Source organism: Gopherus evgoodei, chromosome 20 (genome assembly GCF_007399415.2).
Source record: "Gopherus evgoodei ecotype Sinaloan lineage chromosome 20, rGopEvg1_v1.p, whole genome shotgun sequence".
NCBI classification, from domain to species: Eukaryota; Metazoa; Chordata; order Testudines; family Testudinidae; genus Gopherus; species Gopherus evgoodei.
Genome location: NC_044341.1, coordinates 104,370 through 127,578, shown reverse-complemented (window position 1 = coordinate 127,578; position 23,209 = coordinate 104,370). Strand labels below are relative to the sequence as shown.

At 42.1% G+C, this 23,209-nt stretch overlaps 1 protein-coding gene and 1 long non-coding RNA gene across 2 annotated transcripts; one reads left to right on the top strand and one right to left on the bottom strand.

The window, feature by feature from the left end:
• The first annotated feature begins 134 nt into the window (after window positions 1-134).
• On the top strand, window positions 135-23,158 carry LOC115637694. The gene is made up of 4 exons (XR_003997327.1): window positions 135-751; window positions 17,435-17,496; window positions 21,661-21,714; window positions 22,175-23,158. It is a non-coding gene; the product is annotated as an uncharacterized LOC115637694 (long non-coding RNA).
• On the bottom strand, window positions 8,658-11,365 carry GJA9 (gap junction protein alpha 9). Its single transcript, XM_030539188.1, has one exon. The coding sequence runs from the start codon at window positions 11,056-11,058 to the stop codon at window positions 9,487-9,489; it is 1,572 nt and encodes a 523-aa protein (XP_030395048.1). The 5' UTR covers window positions 11,059-11,365; the 3' UTR covers window positions 8,658-9,486.
• Window positions 23,159-23,209: the final 51 nt, after the last annotated feature.

Sequence of the window (23,209 nt, the reverse complement as noted above, 5' to 3'; positions counted from 1 at the left end):
CAGGCCCTGCCCAGCCCTTTTCCCGGCCTGGCCACTCAGCTCCCTTCTCCCGCCTTCCCTCAGGCCCTGCCCAGCCCCCTACCCCCGCCTGGCCACTCAGCTCCATTCTCCCGCCTTCCCTCAGGCCCTACCCAGCCCCCTTCCCCCGCCTGGCCACTCAGCTCCATTCTCCCGCCTTCCCTCAGGCCCTACCCAGCCCCCTTCCCCCGCCTGGCCACTCAGCTCCATTCTCCCGCCTTCCCTCAGGCCCTGCCCAGCCCCCTTCCCCCGCCTGGCCACTCAGCTCCATTCTCCCGCCTTCCTTCAGGCCCTGCCCAGCCCCCTTCCCCCGCCTGGCCACTCAGCTCCATTCTCCCGCCTTCCCTCAGGCCCTGCCCAGCCCCCTTCCCCCGCCTGGCCACTCAGCTCCATTCTCCCGCCTTCCCTCAGGCCCTGCCCAGCCCCCTTCCCCCGCCTGGCCACTCAGCTCCATTCTCCCGCCTTCCCTCAGGCCCTGCCCAGCCCCCTTCCCCCGCCTGGCCACTCAGCTCCCTTCTCCCGCCTTCCCTCAGGCCCTGTCCAGCTCAGCCCCCTTCTCCCCGCTGCCCACTTGGCCAGTCTATCCCCCGGTCAGCTGCCTCTGGCCGAAGCCATTCCCACCCAGTTACTGGCGTTAGTCACTCCACGCTGAGACCACCCTGTGGGGCGCTGTGCTCATGGTGCCCCGTGGTTGCGCTCGGAGCGGGAAGGCCAGGTGCTGCCCGATGTAAAAGTAAGTGCTGGGATACAGCGTCATACAAGTAGCTGCACAGACCCACTGGCTCTGCTGCTACATGGTATGTAAGTCACTGCAGTGGCCAGAGTCTGCAGGACCGGCGCTAGGGGTTTGAGCGCCCTAGGCCAATGGCAATTTTGCCGCCCCGCGCGCTGGTCCCGCGGCTCCGGTGGAGCTGCCACAATGGTGCCTGCGGAGGGTCCGGTGCTCCGTGGCTTCGTTGGAGCTGCCGCAGTGATGCCTGCGGCCGGTCCACTGGAGCCGCCTGAGCAACCGACCGTCCGCAGGCACCACTGCGGCAGCTCCACCGGAGCCACCTGCCGCCCCTCGGGCAAAACAGCGCCCACCAATTATTCTGGTGCCCTAGGCGATTGCCTAGGCTGCCTAAATGGTAGCGCTGGCCCTGAGAGTCTGATAAATGCTCGGTGCTACGCAGTATCCCTGCCAGTGTCAGGGGGCTGCATGTTAGATATGCCCGGCGGCCGCCACTTTGTATCACTGCCAGGGCAGGGGAGCATAAGTTCCTGTCTTGCCTTCTTTAATTCTTCATGATGGGGAAGAAAGCTACAGTACAGTGATCTGAAAAGAAAAGAAGGCGAGGTCCTATGTGTTTGCTATGGAGTATCTAACAGATATGCTGCTCAGAATATAAACTGCCCACGAGTGTAAAGGGCTTGTCTACACAGGGAAATTATTGCAAAATAAGCTAGAGCAGCGGTTTGCAACCAAGGGTATGCGTACCCGCTGTGGGTACACAGAAGTCTTCCAGGCCGTGTGTTTACTTGTCTACGCAAGGGCGGCTTTAGGGATTTTGCCACCCCAAGCACAGCAGGCAGGCTGCCTTCGGTGGTTTGTCTGCGGAGGATCCGCTGGTCCTACGAAGCTGCGGGATCAGCGGACCCTGCGCAGGCAAGCCGCTGGAGGCAGCCTGCCTGCTGCCCTAGCAGCGCCGGCAGAGCACCCCTCCCCCCGTGGCTTGCCGCCCCAAGCATGCGCTTGGCGTGCTGGGGCCTGGAGCCGCCCCTGTGTCTACATCAGTATTTCTCAACCTCGGTGAGGAGGTGCGTCAGTGGATTTAGGGGGGCTGCAAGCAAGGCAGTTGCCTGGCACTCTACACCACAGGGAGCCTGGGGAAGCCAAGTTATATGCTTTAGCCCCAGGCAGTGGATCTCAGGCTTCAGACTCCTGAACGGGATACAGTGGTCAGGAAAGGTTGAGATTAGAATCAATGAGCTACAGTGTGAATTTACAATGCAGTAGCTAGTCCATACTAACTCCCTGTGTGGACATTTATTCTTAGGGCCCTACCAAAATCACAGATATGAAAAATGTGTCACAGAAGAATTACTTGTGTTTTGCTTACAATACTCCTGCTAATATATCCCAGAATGATGTTTGCTTTTTTTGCAACAGTGTTACACTGTTAACTCTCATTAAGCTTGTGACCCACTATGATTCCCAGATCCCTTTCTGCAGTACTCCTTCCTAGGCAGTCATTTCCCATTTTGTATGTGTGCAACTGATTGTTCCTTCCTAAATGGAATACTTTGCATTTATCCTTATTGAATGTCATTGTATTTACTTCAGATCATTTCTGCAGTTTGTCCAGATCATTTTGAATTTTAATCCTATCTTTCAAAGCACTTGCAACCCCTCCCAGGTTGGTATCGTCCACAAACTTTATAAGTGTACTCTCTATGCCATTATCTAAATCATTGATGAAGATATTGAACAGAACCGGACCTAGAACCAATCCTTGCAGGACCCCACTCATTGTGCCCTTCCAGCATAACTGTGAACCACTGATAACTACTCTCTGTGAATGATTTTCCAGCCAGTTATGCACCCACCTTATAGTAGCTCCCTCTAGGTTGTATTTCCCTAGTTTGTTTATGAGAAGTTCTTCTGAGACAGTATCAAAAGCCTTACTAAAGTCAAGCTATACCACATCTATCGCTTTCCCCGATCCACAAGGCTTGTTACCCTCTCAAAGAAAGCTATCAGGTTGGTTTGATGCAATTTGTTCTTGACAAATCCATGCTGACTGTTATTTATCACCTTATCTTCTAGGTGTTTGCAAATTTATTGCTTATGTACTCCATTATCTTTCCAGGTACAGACGTTAAGCTGACTGGTCTGTAATTCTCTGGGTGTCCTCATTTCTCTTTTTATAGATGGGCACTATATTTGCCCTTTTTCCAGGCATGTCCTACTTTCTTATTGTCCCTCCATTAAACTTTGCTCTGAACCATTTAGTTACGTTGTTGCATTTAAGACTTAATATTTTACTAACCTTGATTTTTAGGCTTTTGTAGGACATCTTTGGATTAAACTGTGGTTCCTATTTTCTGTAGTCATTTATAAATCATCAATGAACTGAAATGTAAAGAAAACATCACACAAAAGTAATATTAATGTAAAACATTTTATAACTAATAGTACAATTCAGGATGCAAAAGTTTTTGAGTAATAATTCAATTTTCACTTACTCATAGTTTTCTCCAGCAGGACTTAAATTCTCGTAGGATATGTCTACACTGCAGCTGGGAGGTGAGAGTCCCAGCCTGGGTACACGGACTTGAACTAGCTCAGCTCAAGATAGCATACTAAAAATAGTAAAAGCAGCAAAGAATCCTGCGGCACCTTATAGACTTAACAGACGTTTTGGAGACGTCAGATGTTGCATCTGACGAAGTGGGTATTCACCCACGAAAGCTCATGCTCCAAAACGTCTGTTAGTCTATAAAGTGCCACAGGATTCTTTGCTGCTTTTACAGATCCAAACTAACATGGCTACCCCTCTGATACTAAAAATAGTAGTGTGGGCATAGTGGGACATATTCGTATATAAGATAAATTATTTAATTGGCATCACAGAGGCTTTGTGGGCAGGGCTGGCTTTAGCAAGTGCGGGGCCCAATTTGAACAGTCTCGATGGAGCCCCGGCAGGGATGACTTAAAAAGAAAAAAACAAAGAAAACCCAAAACCCCTTTCATTTCTTCCATGTATTATTTACTTTCTATGACTGTATACATAATAACAAAATTATATATTACATACATTACATCATATTGTATATGGCTCTTTTCTTACTCCCACTTGGGTACTTTCTACCAATATCTCTTTATCTCTTGCCCATATTGATAGACGTCACCATATTCTAAAAGAATATTAATTATAGATTTTCACTTTCATATTAGGAAAATAATTTATGTTTCGATAGTTGTACAACTGATTTTCTTCAATAATGTTTATTTTATGCCCCCTCTTTCCCCCAGCACAGCCCGCCTCACAGAAACAAACCCTCCTTCCTCAGCGCCACCCTGTCAAAACAGCTGTGGGCCAAAGAGGAAGGTTTGGGGGGAGGGGAAGAGAAACGGCACACATAGGCAAAAAGAAGTATTCCATTCTATTCATCCGAAGAAGTGGGCTGTAGCCCATGAAAGCTTATGTTGAAATAAATTTGTTAGTCTCTAAGGTGCCACAATTACTCCTGTTCTTTTTGCAGATACAGACTAACACGGCTGCTACTCTGAAACCTGGCACACATAGAGTGACCAGATCACAGCAGTAAAATAGGACCCACCCCCTCCCCACTCGGCCCCACCATCACACCCCTGTTCACATCCTAGTCCCCCGCTGACTTGCTGCTTTCCTCCTAGTCAGTCCCCCACCCACCACTCGCCTCCTTTCACTTTCTCCCTCCCCTGTCAGAAACCCCCATGCCTGCCCCTAGAACCCCTGCTGGCTCACTGCTTGTGTCTTTGCCCACCTGCTGCTTGCCCACCCACTTGTCCCCGACTCGCTGCTGCACCGCCCCCCTCCCCCGAGTATATAGCCTCATTGAGAGACCCAGGGGTCACTATATTACTGCACACAGCAGTCAATGCAGTTGTAGATAAATCTCTGCATTATGCATTTTTGTATAACTTTTACATGACTTTGTATTGAACCTTGGTAATATGTTATAGCGGGCCCCTAAGGTAGTATATAAGGTAAAAGAAAAATGTCCTTTTGCTAGAAGTAGAATAAGATCTTTCCTCCACTTTGTAATCAGTTGCCCTATTGAATGAATGAGATGTGAATGAGGAAGGTGTGGAAGGCAGGCACCTTCAGACAGCTGCAAACCTTGGAGAGGGGCTGGGAGTCAGACCAAGGAGCTTTGCCCAGGGCTCAGTGGGATGGAATTTGGGTGCTGGGTGCAGGCTCCGGGCTGGGGCACGGGGTGGGGTGCAGGAAGGGTGGAGGGGTGCAGGCTCTGGGAGGGAGTGTGGAGGGGTGGGTGCAGGCTTTGGGACAGAGTTTGGGGGCTGGAGGGGGATGCTGGGGGAAGGGACTGCCATGTGGCTTCCTTCCTCCCCTGATGCCCCTCACCATAGCCTCAGTGTGGGATGGAGCTTCCCCTTCCCCAGTGTTTGCAGGAGTGGTGGCTGGGGGGAAACCCAGTCAAACTCTGGTTTTACTCTTTTGCTGATGGGACACTTAAACCCCTTACAAACTCCTTCCCGCCTCTCTCACTCTCCTTTTCTACTGGGCTTGTTTGATCTTTTCGGTGGAGCCAGATGAAAACCACAAACTCCAGTGAAAGCAACAGGCTGGAAGACTAGACTGAACCCACCACCCAGCCTAGTCCATCCCAGAGCCCAGGACTGACGGCAATGTCCCCCCGCCCCCAGGCCACCTGTTTCCACTCCTGGCCTCTCTCAGCGCTGCCAGTGATTCTGTGTGGCTGCATCAGGTGGGATTTCAAGCGGACCCCTCAAACCCCCGCTAAATTCACCCGTTTTGCGACCACTCTGCACCAAGAGCACCTTCCTTCCCTGCCCTAGAGCTGCTGGATGGTTAGAAAGCTGAGCTGGGCATTTGATTGATCTTGAATATTATCATGCCCCCACCCAAAAAACCTTAATATCCACACAGCTTTAGGGGGGCTATTTGCCCCCCCCCCAGCCGGTCTATTTTATTGTTGCAGGGCAAATGAAGGAGCCATAGTTTAATGGAAATATTCAGCCCCTACAGCGGTCTTGCAGCAGGGAAAACAGAGTTGATGGGAAGGGAACTGGTTTGGATAGGAGCCCCCGTCCCCTTCCTTTGCAAAATAGTTTGGAGAGGGAATCAGATCACGCTGTGCCTCAGTTTCCCCTTCTGCAGGGAGATTGGGGGGGAGATAAAAGTCTCAGCCTGCCGTGCCATGTTGCAGACCTTTCGCATTCCCCTCTCACTGTGTTTGATTTCCTCCTCCAAACCTCCCTCTCTCTCTCACCTGGAGTTCACAGCACTAAGTACCCGCTGGGGGCTTTTTTTGTTCTCCCACTGAATGACAGCAGATGCACCAGTAACTTTACTAGGTAGAAGTTTAGTGACCACATTAGGGCCATAGCCTCCCCACTCCCAGCATTGGGCCAAGTGCCTTCATCATTCTCCTGTTTGCTTGTATTGTTATTGATGGCAGATCTGATATGGATTGAGGGGTGTATATAGACCTGCCTTTGCAGGCTCAGTCCTGGCCAAGCATTTGAAATAAATTGCCCTGAGTTTCAGAAGTACTGATAACCTTAAGAGTTCCCACAGACATCGGGGAACTGCAGGTGCTCAGCATCTCTGAAAATCAGGCCCAGAAGGACACTGACACCTCTGCCTTGGGCCAGAGCCAGGGGGCAGGCGGACTCCCCGTGCTGCAGACATGCAGCGGAGTGCGCGCCCAGTCTAATGGGGGGAGGGGGAGAGAGAGAAAGGGGGCAGCCAGAGCTTCAGCGGGACGCTCGCCCGGCAGCCCCAATCGCCGTGCCGCCTGCCAGGAGGACTCTGCGCCACTCCCGTCGGCTGGGAGGAAAGGACGCAGGCTGCCCTGCCAAGTTTGCTGCAGGGCAGTCCCCTCCTCTGCCCCTTACAGGGAGGCCGGATCAGGGAACAAAAAAAAACAAACCTGCCATGCTGCCCCATAGAATCTGCCGCCCCAAGCAGGCGCTTGCTCGGCTGGTGCCTGGAGCCAGCCCTGGGAGCAAGGGACCATTTCACACCTTAGCACTGGGGGGGAGCTGAAGCCCAGAATGGGGACGTAACTTGCCTGAAGTCATCCAGTGAGTTGATGCCAGAGTGGAGAATAGAAGCCAGATCCTGACTCCCAGCTCTGTGCTCTGATCCCCAAAACAGCCCTTTCCAGATCCATGGGGGGTGGGGGCAAGAGGGACTCTAGCCACGTGAAGGAGACCCAAGGCCATTTATTTTCATTAAATATGTCGACTAAATATTGAAATTAATAAATTTTCAAGATGAACATGTATTAATTCTAATGAACAATGCCACATTATGCAGTATTCATTTTTATAAGTTTATAACAAGCGAAGCTTCGGGGGGAGAAGAGAGGGGGACGCAAGGTGGAAGTTTCGCCTAAGGTGCAAAATATCCTTGCACTGGCCCTGCTTTCAGACATATGTTTCTATAATCTTAAAGGCCTGATCGAAAGCCCATTGAGGTCAATTGAAACGTTCTTATTGATTTCAGTATTCTTTGGATCAGATCTCAAACATGGTTTCACAAGACTTAAATGCAATGCTTTCCTCCACTATAAAAAAAAAATCATTCCCATATGAACATACAAATAGATGAACTTTGACACTTGAGATGGAAATAGTGTTCGCTTCAATATGATCATGACCAGGTTTGAATAATAATTTGAATTAATATTAATGAAGTTATACATGACTGAAATATCTCCACCACTGTGGGGAGTAGGTTTCAGCTGGAGAGCTCCATGCAGGAGGAACCAAAGAATTATGCACACTCAAATACCTTGCAAAAAACAGTGCTTTGCCCTCAGTTTCACCATCTTTAAAATGGGATAATATATATCGCCATTGTAAAGTGCTTTGCTGTATACTGATGAAAGGCATTATAAAATCCAGAAATCATTATTAATCATTAGCAGAACTAGGACAACATACTGGATGTGAAGATAACACCCATATTTTATTGTTGGGTCTTTCAACAATTTCTGTTGCATTCTGCCATATTCTGCAAATTCTTAAGTTTTAATGTTAGCTAAATTTCATGTTTGTTTTTCTATTGAAAAGATACTGTCATTACTATGTGACACATTCTTGCAGTAAACTATCTCCAAAAAGAAGTAGCAGGATATAAATTCTTTAACAGACTTCTGCATAATTCAGTGAACTAAGATATTAAGTTCAAAGCCCAATCGGAACCATTTAAAAAGTAACATTATTGCTATTTATGTATTATTTATACAGTGCAAAAGGAGTGCATTAAGCAGAGGGATTTTTTCTTTTAAAAATCAGAAAACTGAATGCAAAACACATACATTATTGCAAATATAAGTATTCCCAAATAAAATTTTAAAAGTCAGAAAATGCAAAAGTTAAGATTACTACATGATTGTTAATGGAACATATTACACATCCTGTATATGGTAAGGTAGTTATTTAGCAATATCAATAGAATAACATACAACTATGTATTTACCTCAGATGCTAAAGTGATAGTCACCAAAGAAAAGCCTAAGGTAGATAGATTTAACAAGATACACAAGAATAGTAAATACTTCACCATGTGCAACATGCCTAATGTTAAAAGAAAAATGACTTTTCAATTTCCTAGCTTTTGGTTTTCTTTTTCTTGTTTTAACCTTGATGTTGCACTATCAGTTATGGAAATATTGCTCAAAACTGTGAATTTAAGTCAAGGAGGCACAGAGGAAAGCGTGTGTGGCCTGTTCTAGGGGTGAAAGAGCAGAGCAGTTGCCCTGGGCACCAATTGTCCTGGGCGCTGTATCACCATTTGGCTTTTCCAGTTTTTTTTGTTTTCGGGGGGGGGGGCGGGGGTGTTGCTTTGCTTTTGTTTTTTCGATGCTCCACTGCTTAGGCAGAGAGGGTGCTGAAAACATTTCCTACCCTGGCAAGCCAAACAACTGGGGCTGCTCCCTGGGAGCATGCAGGCTACGTGGAATAGTGCTCACTTCTCCCTATCCTCACATAAACCCTTTTATATTTCACAGGTGCTTCGTGGAATGTGGGTTCCACAGATCTAGAGAGGGGGCAGTGGAGGTCCATTCTTTTCAGTATTTTCCCACTAAAACAAAACAAACAAAAAATACATGTTCTCCATCTCTGATGTGGAACCCCCACTAGGGTGCTTTTCAGAGGCAACTGCAGCAAGCAAATCCCTGTCAGCACAGTCCCCCTGGCATGGAGCTATGTGGGAGTGAGGGTGAAAAGAGGCAATGAAGAGGCACAAGGCCTCCACACAAAGATGGCTCCTGTCTCCATCACTTCTTCCCTCCCCCCGCAAAAAATAATTGCAGTGATCTATAGATTTTTTAGGCTGAACTTGGATGGACTTGATACAGGAATTACTGGGTTATATTAAAAGTTACTTTGACATCTGTTTGCTTTAGGAACAGGAAAGATAATGGGGATATCTGCTCTATTAGATTTTAAGTCATCTTAATAATTATCTGCTCTATTAGATTTAATAAAAAGATGACAAAATCCAATAGAGCAAATAATTTTTTATTATCAATTTCTCATTTTAGGAGTTCTTAACTACTGCACAAGGGGGCACAGTTCTTTGCATTACCTCCATGAAAGAGCTGATGAAAGTTGATTAATGTAACTACAATTACAAATAGGTATAATTCATGTGACAGTGTCCAATAATGCCACTGTTTCCCAAAGTGCTCATTCATGTAACATATAGGTAAGGTAACAAACTCTTAGATCTGAAGATCAGAGGGAGCACGCCTGCTGCTGGCATTACTTGCCAATGACATTCGCCGAGAGGGAGAGAAAGCCTGAGGACTTTCACAATTTCTGCTCTGTTTGGATTCTGAGCTCAGCTCACTTAGAGAATCAGGAGTGTCTGGTATGCCAATTTTTCTTAGGTCAGTCTTGGAAAGGTCTTGGGCTCTGTTTCCACTTAAGTTGTCTTGTCCTCGGTTGCTGCTCATGGAAGGAGAATCTGTTGGAGACCCTTCACTCTCAACTACTGTAGAGCAGTTCCATGGGGAACTGACTCCACGAAGCTTTCGAGCACAGTTAATTGAAATAGGAGAAGTCATATCAGGTTGCAATGAACTTCCAAGTGGCAGTTCAGCTAGGCTTCCCAAGTACAGACCTGAAGCAGCAACTAGATTAGAATGCATGCCACTGAGGCAATGTTTCTTTTCATCTTGTTGCTGACTACCATTAATCTCTGTCCCAAATACCTTGCTTAAGCCTTCATTATTATTTGAGCTGGTATTTCGAGGATGACGGTACAAAGTATTAGACATTTGCATCTCATCTGGCAATTTACTTTCTTTTTCATCATGCATGTGATTGTTGCTATTTTCAGTATGGTTGTTTTTAACAGATTGGAATGCAGAAGATGAATTTTGAACATCATGGCCTGCCATGTAAGTTTGTTTTTCTATTAACATTGTATAACTACTAGGGGCAGAAGGGAGAGTTTTTTGTGGAGTTGCGGATGTTCCCATACAAGGGTGGGGTATTACAGAGTTTTTCTTGGATTTACTTACATAGAAATCATCAAAGTCATCCCTGTTTTTATCAGGCCCACAAAGTCCCTTTTTAATTTTTTTGACCCCTAGATGGACAATTTCTAAGATGTTTAAAAACAATGATACAATTGCTATTGATTGCATAAATAATAGGAACACTGTCTTTTCTGTTGGTCTTGATATAAAACAGTCAACTATGTTTGGACATGGCTCTCTCTGACATTTATAAAGAGGATTGAGCTGAAAACCATAAAGAAGATATTGGCCAATCATAAACGCAACTTCAACTGCAGATCTAGTAAAAATATGTATCACATAAGTGCAGAGCAAGGAGCCTCTCAGGGGTGCTTTGTTGAGCTTTCTTTGCTCCAGTTGCCGGAGTTCTCGCTCCAGTCTTTTCCGATCTTCAGTCATTTCTAGTTCAGTTCCTTCAAGTTCCATTCTTACTTGTGCCTTCTTCTTTTGTCTCTCTTTTTCTAAGGCTCTTAGTCTGTATAAAGCATGGCCCATATAGACCAAGGAAGGTGAAGATACAAATATAACTTGCAAGACCCAGTATCTTATGAGAGAGATAGGAAAGGCCTGGTCGTAGCAAACATTTCTGCAGCCAGGTTGCTCTGTATTGCATATGAATTCTGACTGCTCATCATTCCAGACATCTTCAGCTGCCACACCTAGGACAAGCATTCGAAATATGAAAAGGATAGTTAACCAGACCTTTCCAATAATAGTGGAATGAATGTGGACTTCCTCCAAGATGCCTCCAAGAAAATTCCAGTCTCCCATGGTTACTCTGCCATCTTAGCACTAAAGGCCATGAAAGATAAACATAAGATATTGTCACAGTTGCAGCCCTTCTATACTATATTACACAAAAGCTGACACTGATTCTCTCACATTCAAAACATAGTAACCAAGCTCATAAAGAACATCACTCTTTCATTAACAGCTGAGATTTTAATATCTCAGGTACAACATTAATACAGTGATGTTTTCTAGCTTTTTTTCTTCAAATTAAAAATAAAAATTACCTTAGTAGGGCCCAAATCTTACGTGGTACTAAGCATCCTCAGTTTCCATTGAAGTCAATGGAAGTTTAGGTGCTTGGACCTTTGCAGAATTGGGTCCTTACTGAGGTTATTAAAGTCTAGTAGATATGCCTTTAATAATTAGTTAATATCTAAAGTAAATATAGAAAAAATCTCAAATCTACATAAATTGTATACTGGGGAATGTTACTTCTGAACTTTCTTGGATATTGCTTATGCCTACCAAGGCACATAACAGAGAAATCAGAAGAGCTACGAAGAGGGTTGAAAGCCACAAAATCAGGAGGCTGTTAGCTATTATAAATAAACGTCAAACATAGTATACTGGATTTAAAAGAAACCTGCAGTGATTAGTTATACTTCCTTTGATTAGTTACAGTTCCTTTGATAGTTAATAAAACATTATTATTTAGTGAATATGTTTAATGGATTTTTCAGAACATTTTCTAGAAATACCTGTCACTATCCCATTAGGCTGATAGCTAAGAATGACCTCTCAGATGGATTTTTTTTTTTAGAAGTTATGCTTCTCAGCAGTAGCTTCACCCTGAAGAAGGCTGGAATAGTATGCATGGCTTCTCTTCACGTACCAGAGCTATTATTTTCTAAAAGTCATTTGACCTGAAAAACAGCTCTGGGTGGCTCAAAAGCGTGTCTCTCTCACCAGAAAAAGTTGGTCCAATAAAAGATATTACCTCTGTCATGTGAACCATTGTCATTAATGGTGAAAGGCACATCACTCATGTAAAGCCTAAACAAATAGGATTTACAAAGGGTTTGCACAAGCGACCTATAAAGATTTGGTGAGGCCCAGTGGTCTCACCCATGCCCTTCCTTCATCTCACTAGGAACCATCTCCCACATGCTCTGTGGAGACAGCCACTGTGGCACACCGCTCCATTGCATTCAAAGGACTGTGAAACCCTTTTATGGCTTCTTTGTAGTCTGTTATCCTACATCATAGATATGCCAAAGCAGTATCACTGTGCCTTGGATTGTGCACTCTTGTGAAGGCTACTAGACTTTCCTTCTGTATGAGTAAATAGGTGAAGACATTTTCAGGTCCTGGTTTTCAGAATTGTTGAGCACCAACAACTGCAGCTGAAGTCAATGGGAGTTGCAGTTTTTCAAGTACATCAGAAAATCTGGCTGCCACTGACTGTCTCACACAGTGAAGGTTTATTTATTATTATACTAATAATTATACCATAATTTCAGATAGATATCCTTTGCTCAGTTACATTAGTATCTGATATAAATATTACATATAATCAGTGAATAAGTGGTACATAATGAGAACTGTGGTCATGGTTTATTAAAATAAATATTTTAAGTAAAAATATACTGAAAAACTGCCAGCACTTGCTTAAATGTTTATAGTAAAATAAAGTTTAAAGCTGGTAATATTTCCATTAAATCACAAGACTTGCACTTAGTACAGAGAGGTGTTTTTGCTGCTTTCTGTTTTACAGTGAAATATCCTGAAAATACCTGATAGGATTATTTATATTTTTTAACATATGTATTGAATATTATGCAATATGTTGACAAAGATAAGCTGTTTTACTATGTTTTTGTAGCAATAAAAGATAAGTAATTATGCCGATAGCATTAATGTAAAATATGCTGCAAGTATAATTTAATAGGCTCCTGTTATACTAAAAACACTTGTAGTAACACTGGTGCAAGAGATATTTTATACAGTAAGAGAGCCTGCTAGAGGTAAACAATATAATTTTAATTGGTTATTAACTGGATGAAAGAAATATCAATAATTAAAACATACCTTTCTTGACTAAAATGTGCCAAGTAAGAACACTATGGTATCCAATAAAAAGTCACATCCTCTGTCATCTTTCAGCTGTCTCAGAGATTTTTCAAAACACCAAAGAGAGCTTCTTCCACTGCTGGAGGATTTAATGGAGTTCAAACCTTGTGCATTGAACTTATAGTCAGGAAAAAAATCAATTTGTTGTTCAGTCTGCTGTGGCTTCTAGCAAAATTTAACTATGACCAAAATTAACCTGATACAATGAAACAAACTTTCCCAATAGCCAGAAATGCAAAACTCTATGAGTCTAGGCTCCTTCCCTCTTCCTCCCCCAGCCCTTTTTTTTTTTTTTTTTTTTTTTTTTTTTTTTTTTTTGTAATTCAGGACAACCTTAGTCCTCGAGAGAAAAAAATAAACTATTTCTTTTATAGTTTTTTTAAATCATATTGCATTTATACTGCATGTATTGACCCTTTGTCTCCAACAAGTTATTTCCAGTTTATATGATCCAACATTGCTAATTTAAAACAACTATATATTTTACTCATAGAGAGGCAAATACTGAGGGGTCTGGATATAGACAAATTCAAATTCATTAGACCTGGTGGGAGTTTGTCCAAGTAAGAACTGCTGGACAACCAAGTATTTGAATGCCCAGGCTATGGAAAGACCAACAGGAGGGGCTTATCAGTGTGGAAGAGTATTTTACCAGGTTCCCCTTTTGGAGTTTCCCTCCGGAGTCTCCCATCAGAGGGGTAGGGTTTGACCTCAGGAAGAAGCAGTGGGTCCAAGTTCCATCTGTGAGTCTCGGCAGATCCCTTGGAGGCCATCAGCGGTTGGCACAACATAAAAAATGTAGGCAGAGACAGAAGGCACAGGATCACTGGTGCAGAAGCTCTATGCCTCCACGTCCTTGGGAACCTGCTGGTTTTTTTGGCAGTGCAGCTCCATTAGTTCTGGGGACAGTGGTGGCTGATCTTCCCACACAGAAGACTTGCATGCAGCATGGATTTCCATGTGTACAAATATAAGGAAATGATCAGTCTCTGAGTAAGGCGCTCAGGGCCTTGCCTATAGGCTTTTAACACCTTTGTTCAAAATTCTGTCATTTTAATAACCAAATTTAAAGATTATCTTTAATCTCAGAGGAGTAAGGAAGAGCAATATTATTGTTATATATAGTGCCAGACACCAAAGTTGATTATTTTTTAGGAAACTTGCTTGTTTTCACGTGTGTTGGAAATTCTGATGGATCTCTGTGGCTACACAAGCACAACTGTGGCACAGAAAGGGTCTGACTGGTTCTCTTAACTAAGAGGGCTATTTGAGATTCAATTTAAAAAAAAACAACACACATTCTAGAAAATTAAGTTATCATTCAATTGCAGATGATTCATTCCTTATAACTGGTGAGCAATATCATCTTTCAGATTTTATATATATGTATAAACACTATTTTTATAAGGCAATTCAGCCTTATTTACTTGGTGGAATGGTAGTCTGGACCTAATGGTGTGAGTATTTACATTTATTTTCCTGGGGTCTTGTGACAGGATTGCCTCTGCAGCATCCCCTTGTGGCCCATAAGGGCACAATACCCAATTGTTGGTCTGAGTCACTGTCTCTATGAGGTCTAAGGTAGTGGTGCTCTGGCGTTCTGCCCAGGCACATTTCAGTCCTACTCCTTTTAGAATGTTACGGTCCAAGTGAAATCAGTAAACAAACCAAAAGCCACAACTCAAAACAAGGTCATCTGACATACTTTTGAGGGGATCCTGCCTCAAAAGTCTGTGCTTCCACTGATCCCTTTGGGTCTGATCATCCCTACTTGACAGGAACTTATCTGTTCAGCAATCTAAATGTCTGGGCTGCAACCAGGCTTCTCTCCCATCAAGAGAAGCAGAGCTCTGCTTTCTTTCCTGGTCAGCCCTGAGCTAGGCTGAGGCCTGGTCTAATCTACAGAGTTAAGTCAACACAAGGTCGCTTATGTCAACCTAATTATATCAGCGTGTATGCTAGAATGCTGCTTCTGTTGAAGTAAGTCCCCTCCTGCACTGATTACATAACTCCACTTCCATGAGAGATGTAGCACATATGCTGATGTAGTTAGGGTGACACAGTGACTGTGTAGACACTGGGTTACTTACATCACCTGTTGGCTGTTATCCCCGAGTGGAGCTGACAGCTGGAGACCCCCCACCCCTGGCTGGCAACCTAAGCTGTCAGCTGGGCGCAGGCTCACAGCTGGGCTCTGCCCCAGTGCTGATACCCCAGAGATGCTGGGCTTCCACTGTCAGTGTCCCACAATGCTCCACTTCAACAGGTGGAAGGACTCCTGGTGAGGATGTGCACCACTGACAGAAGGAGCAGGTGTGGCCACAAACCACCACTTTAATTACTGTGGTGGCTCTATGTCGACTTACCGTAAGTGGACTTAATTTTATAGTGTAGGCAAGCCCTCAGTCTCGTCCTTTTAACTCCCCTCTCCATGCCTGACATACGCTACAGGTGTAGGGAGACAGGGCCAACTGAGACCACAGGCTCTCCTTAACCATCTCATGGCTAATGTGGGGGGTCTCTGCCCCATCACAGAACAGTTCATCAAAACACATTTACTTGGGCATATCTCTCTTTGGATTTATTCATTCCTTGATATTCATCACTGTATAAATATAAAGCTATGGCCATTAAAGCATTAAATTTAGGCTGAATTTCAATCTGTTCACATATATAGGTGGCAAACACTCAGCTTGACTGTACAAAAGCTACATGTGCAAATACTAAGTTCTGTATAACTTAAAACAATGCAGCATCAGTCAGAACCCTACAGTCACCTTCTCAACCGCCTTACAAAGCCAAGATAACAAACCAACACCCTCCTCCTCTGCCCCCTCCCACAATCTGTTTCCTTATCTTTTCCAGCTCTGTTCTTCTCATCCTTTCACCTTACGCTCCTTCCTTCCCCCCTCCTTTCTTGTCAGTGTACTATTTACCTCTTTAGAAGCAAATTGGTCTTTTTACTGTCTCTATTTATTCCCCTTTGCCTCTCTGGCCAGGTCAGATTTTTATTTTTAAATGTTCAAGTCATTATCATTCCACCTTGGTCTTCAGGTGCAGCAACAATGAAACTCATGCAACCAAGAGTTGGATTTGGTCTGTAAACAGGAAAGAGGAGAAAAGAGCTCCCCTTTCCTCAATACTGCAGCTTACCCCCATGTTAACACCATGTACCTGGAGTTCCAATGTACTAAACATAACATATTTAAATATATTGTTCAACTGTAAAAGTTATATATAAATTACATAAACACAAGAAGGCTGGGTCACTCCAGTACATTAGGAGCAACTACCTTTCTTCAGGACCATCTATATCTATACACAGGCCCTCCAGCTCCATAACTGCTCACATGGGAAAGCCTTATTGTTTGTTTGTTTGTTTTTTAAGAATCCTCAGTTTCATATGCTTTGCCTCACGTCAGCTTCCCTCCTGCTGCAGAGAAGTCCTGACAATCAGATAAACCCTTTTTGTCTTAGTGAAGATCATAAATCCTCATGAGGTATGCTAAAAAAACTGAGGTATCAAGAGGCAAAACAACTTATGTAAGGTCACAAAGAATCTGTAGCAGAACTGGGAATAGAACCCAACTACGCCTCATTCCCAGTCTAGTGCCTTAAGCACAAGATTATATTGCCACTCTGCAGAGGCTGATAGATAGGGAGAGCTGGCAGCTGTTGGAGCAGAGAATGCATCCTTGTGTAGGCAGTCTGCCTTCAAGTTAACAGAGAGACTACTTTTTAACAAATACTTCTCTCATAAGAGTCTCACAAGGACAGAAGGATTTCAGAGTCCAACATCTCATGAGTAAATCACTCGTTGGCAGAGTTAGAACTGTTGGGGCATACCTAGCCTTTAAACTGAGGCCATTACAATGTCCTGAAGGGGTATGTGTGTGAGTGTCTCTGTCTTTGAAATATTGTTTTCAAAGCACTTAAATATGTTGGGCCAAATAGACTCAACTCTATTTCCATTTCCAATTCTAACTCTTTCCAACTCTGTTTTGGAAAAGATGGTATCTTCGGGCTCTTGCCTTCAGAAACATTCATATTTAGCAGATTGATGCAAAAATGTATCTTTTTTTTTCCTTAAAATCTATGGAACAGGAAAAAATAAAATTTGTCAGTTTTGTATACAATGCTTTTTTCCTGCAGCTGGCCAGGTCAGAACAGTGCCCCAATGTGGTGTATCGCTAAGCAAGCCTGGAAACATGTAACTGCACTATTAGAACAATATAGTTGAGACCTGTAATATGGTATCTGACAATACAATTCTACTTTGTTTTAGGCCCATCAGTTCATTGTGAAATCACAGAATAAATTTCTGATACAAATGGTGCCATGAACAGGGTAAGTAAGCTTCCTGTGCTGAAACCCATGAACCACTAATCAATAGCCTGTCATTCTGGCACAGAGTATCAATCAATCGGTCATGTCCGATTTCATAGTTAAATGAAACCTTATCCCAATGTAATCAGTCATTCCTACAAGCACCAGAAAGTCCCTGTGACACTTTTCTGGTTTAACCAGGATATGCAGGGTGAGCCGCTACCCCCTGCTAATAATGTGAAGGAGTCTTGTCTGTGCCCACCAAGGGAAATTCAAAGCTACCAGCTGCAGGCAACACAAACACTGTCTCCATTCCAGGCTTGCACAAACCCTGCTCTTTTCCTAGGCACAGTAGAAATTTACATACCCCACATGGTTACACTCATGTGCCCTGTCCCTTACATTGCAGACACCTGCAATGTACACAAACCCACTCCACCATGGAAGCAGTGAACCTGACTTTACCAGCTTCACCTTAGTTCAACACTCTCTCCTTAGGACAAGACACTTAGACATGTCTGTAGTAAAACCAAATTTAAATGTATTTAATAATGCTTGAGTTAAAGATTCAAATAGATGCAAGTAAAAGGATTTGGAAATATAAGATTACAGGTAAAAGAAAAAAAGAAAAAATCTAGAACCTATACTTATTAACATATTACTTCCCTGTCTAATAAAGTATTTCTCACCCAATGGTCAGTCCATACAGCACTTGTCCAGTCCAGAAAGCTGAAATCCACTTTTCATGACACTCATGCTGGCAGAGTATCTTGTCTGTAATGGATAACATTTTGTGTCCTTTTTCATTCTCTTATACAGTGCCAGACTTTTCTCTCTCTTCATAATCAGAGTATTTAATTAACTTCAGCTCAATCCTCATGGCCTCACATTCAGTCTTTTTTATGTGGGGGAGGGGAAAGAGGGAAGCTGGGTTCTTTTATCTTTGTCAAAGCTCAAGCTTGCATCTGCTGTGAACTATACACACAGGCCTGGGCAGGGTCAACAGATGTTAACTGTTCTCAGTGTTGAGTCAGCCCCACACCAATGTGATTATAGTTCAGGGTAAACATATTGTTCGGTTAGGGCTCTATAGTACAAACTGATCACCAAACTAAAATATACTACAGCTTTGTTCTATACAGCACAATTCATACAAATGGTATGCCAAATGCTTATGGAGATAACCAGTAAAAGATAGTTGACAAGATGTGATGTAATTAGAACACCAAGACATACTTAAATTGGTAATTAAGTTTTAATTGTAAGCTCTTTGGGATACTGTTATGTACTATGTTTGTAAAGTGCCAGGCACAAAGGGGCCCTCACCTATTTGACCAGAGGATGCTACTGTTATATAAACATTAAATAATAATGCCACTAATAAGGAAAAGTAAGTTGAGAGGTGCAGTCAAGGATGAAGGGAGATTTTAGGATAGAATGGGCCCTAGTAGAATTTAGGGCAGTCAATTAATTGCAGTTGATGCATGCAATTAATGCAGAACAAATTTACTAGATTTAAAAAATAGTCACAATCTGTTTTAATTGCTCTGTTAATAACAGAATATGAATGTACATTTATTATAAATACTTTGGATGTTTTTCTACATTTTCAATATATTGATTTCAATTACAACACGGAATATAAAGTTTACAATGTAACCTATTTTTATTTTTGATTACAAATATTAGCACTGAAAAAAAAGAAAATGTATTTTTCAATCCACCTCATACAAGTCCACGCAGTCCTACTTCTTGTTCAGCCAATAGCTAAGACAAACAAGTTTGTTTACATTTACAGGAGATAATGCTGCCCCCTTCTTATTTATGATGTCACCTGAAAGTGAGAACGGGTTCGCATGGCACTATTGTAGCTGGCATTGCACGTTATTACTTGCCAGATACGCTAAACATTCATATGCTCCTTCATGCATCAACTTGTAGGCTCTAAAGCTTTACAATGTTTTGTTTTTGACTGCAGTTATGTAAAAGAAATTCTACATTTGTAAGTTGCACTTGCACGATACTGTGAGATGAATTGAAAAATACTAGTTTTTTAATTTTTTTTAGTGTAAATATTTGTAATCAAAATAATATAAAGTGAGCACTGTATACTTTGTATTTTGTATTGTAGTTGAAACCAATATATCTGAAAATGTCAAAAAATCCAAAATATTTATAATAAATGTAACTTGGCATTCTATTATTGTTTAACAATGCATTTAAAACTACATTTAATCACAACTTTTTTTTTAATCTGATGGTTGAGATTTCTTTGTAATCGTCTGTCAGCCCTACTAGCATACAATTTAATAGGAAACAGTTTCAGTTTGTGAGGTTTCTCCTGAATTCTTCAGTAAAGAGTGCTTGGTTTAACTATTTACAATTACTATAGTTCATATTCTGTAGCAAGTTTGCCCCCTCCCCAACACACCTGGCCTGAAGAAACAGTGCCAAACAGCAGCTAGTCTCAACAGGTGAGGTGCCTCATTTCAGTAGCACAAACCTCGTAACTGAAGGATTCCAGAAGGAGAAGCTGGTCAGAGTGTACTTCACACTGGAGTCTCAAACTATCCCTGTCTTTTGTGGACAAAAGCTCTCTCTCCACCCCAGCATAATGGCCATTGTATACTCTTCAAAACACTAGAAAAATAACTTCCCCTCATGTGCTATCCACTTAGGAACAAATAATGGAAGTGTAATGTAGAACCAGTATGGTGATGTCCAGGTCCAAACAGGCTAACCATGAAGGATGTCATGGCCATGCTAACTAGATATGCCTGAGCAAGAAGTGGTTTTACTATGTAACCCTCACTGAGTAAGAAATAAATTTTGTTCACCACAAAGGCAAAGGCTCATTCTTTCCAAACACGAAGAGTAAGCACTTGGAGCCATGTTATGACTCAATGGGAAACAGCAGTTGATAGAAACATAGTCAAAACATATGCAGGAAAAAGAATCTGGATTTATGGCAAAATTGCTGTCAGCCCTCACACAGATGACCAACATCTAACAAATGGTCTACACAATTCTCTGTTGAACTATTTGAATTTTATTCAGGTGAGGGGCACAGAGCACCCCTTTTGGGAAGATGCATTTATCTCTCCTTTTTTTTTTTTTAACCTTTTTGCCCCATGTTCAGTTGTTGAAGCTATAAGTGAGGGGAAAAAGAGATCTGCAGCTTCATGATGCATCAACCGGTATCTAATTTTAAACTCCAGTGACCTAGAGATGAAAAACTATGTATTCACTTTGCAAGTCCAAGTCACCTTAACCAGTTTTTACCTTTTTGATATAAAAGCTTATCAGACTGTATCAGATACAATTTAAAATTAAAAACTATAAACCACATTGTCCTCATGGAAAAATATTCCTAAAACCAAGAGCTTTTAATTCTTAATCATCAATAGTATGTGCTTTAGAGGCAATATTGATTTTTATTTTCTACTGTATTTTGTCTGACCTACAGTGACCATCTAAATGAATAGAAGCACAAATAACCCCAGAGGATGCATGAGTTTTCTTATGGCTGGGCACATTCCTGTCACTTTCTTTGCTGTTTTGGTAAATTTGTAACATTTAAAAAGTATAACTATTGATATGTATGGATATGCATAGAGAGCAAGTATGTATAAAACCAGAGGTACCACATTCCTCCCCTCCCCCACAATTGTTTTTAGATCAGTTCACAAAGCCTGAGGTAACTGCTGATTGGTAGTGAACATTTCTGTGTTTCTGCTTACATAAGCACTGTTTGCAAAAATTGGGTTTGTCCTTCAGATCATCCGAAAGGTCTATAATTCTTCCACAAATCAGAGCTGTTTACTAGTTAGCACAGATTTGGCTACTCTTCATATCTCCTCTTTCTGTGAAAAAGAGCTACAATAAAGAAAGCAGGAAGCCCTTGTATACATTGTACTCATTAAATGCATAAATTCTCAAAGAAAATTACAGAACAGTGTGCAAGTTATTTAGAAATTTGCTCCAGTAAGTGGACAAAGTCAAGTCACCAAAATGTAAAGAGTCACATCTTTACCAGTCGAAAATAATTAAAGCATGGAGGTCTCAGCATCATATGGGTAAGTCACTATTCTTAAACAAGGAGAAAGTGGCAAATGAAATAGTATCAATTGTTGTCAAGGAGGAATAGGTGGGCTTCACAATCTACAATGAATTTTTTCCTTCCAGGAGAAAGAAGGAAGACAACAAGTTGGGGGCACTTTCAGAATGGCTGTTGTAGAGGTAGGTAGCTGGGAACCCGGACAATCAGTCTACATCAGCTGCAGCTATGTTAACCATACTCATCCTCAATAGTTTAGGGAAATTCTCTAATATTTGAAGAGAGAAATTCAGAGCAAAGGGAAATCCTAAATCAGATGAGTCCAGATTAAGATCAAAATCAAGTTACAATGAAAACCATTATCTGTTTAAGCATGTTTTAATTGATAATGGCAGAAGCACAAAACTGCTTTTCCTCAGACAGATGTCGCGTCATGGTTTTGCAAGACTGCATGGAATGCATTGTGTAGTCCACTTTTTGCCCAATCATTGTTCTAGACTCCAGAATTCCATTAAAAGGGTATGTAACCCTCAGGTTGTAAAAATAACTTTGAAATATGAATCAAATGTAATTTGAAGTGTTGTCTTCCTCATTCTACAAACAAACCAATAGCTCTGACAAGTGTCCCCTTTATCTCACTAGGATAACGAGTCTGGATCATAATGGCAATTAAGATGTCAACAACTCTTTCAGTGCTGATAACTTTAGCATAAACATCTAGAGAATGTTCCTGTTCCACAACCACAAACTAGCTTCCATGCCTCCTCAGATGTGTAAACCAAGCTGCCAAAACATCCAACTTCTAGCAATGTGCTGCATTATCAATATATAACTGCGCAGCACACTGAAGACTGCACAATGTAAAATAAAGTTTAATATAAAGATGATGACAACCAGTACAGCAGCATCTTCATGTTCACATTTTTTTTGGCACATAAAACCTGCAATGCTGGAACAGACCAGTGGTCCCTGTCTCTACAGTGGTCATTTCTGAGTACTTCAGAAGAAGATGCAAGAAACTGAAGAAGGCAGTTTTGAAAAACTTGTCCACAATAGTATAAGTCGTCATTCCTGTAAAATCTCTTTTTTTAAAATGAATGGAGCTGCCACTGAATTTCCGGTCTGTTGAAGCAGAATGTCACAAAATTCAGAGACATTGCAGCAGACTGGACTTACAGCCTGCGTCCAAGTACCTGAGGCTTTGATTTATACATGACAAAGATGAAGAATCATCACACTTGCTACTCAACTGTAAAAAATTGACACCATAATTTTTTTCTCTAAAATAATTCTTTATTGTGCTGATCAACATTTTCCTTCTCATTTTGAGGTTAGAAAGCTGGTATAGGAAGAAGTAATTTCTTTCAAATTAATATTACTGAATCATGCCACAAAAGCTCAAAACAAAAGCTGCATTAATTATTCCAAAGCAACCAGGAACCCTTGGTGTTTATTTAATTTAACAGTATAAAAAACAATAGAAAAGGTTACATATGATTTTGAAAAGGTAATATTTTAATAACTATATTTCATTTCTGGGATAGGATAATCATAAAAATGATGGTATAATGCTTTAAAAATTAAAGTCTGTACACAACCATTATTAAAAAAAGCAACAGTTATGGAGTCCCTTTGTAGTTATAAAACTGTAATTTTTCTTTTTTTTAAGTTGTTTTC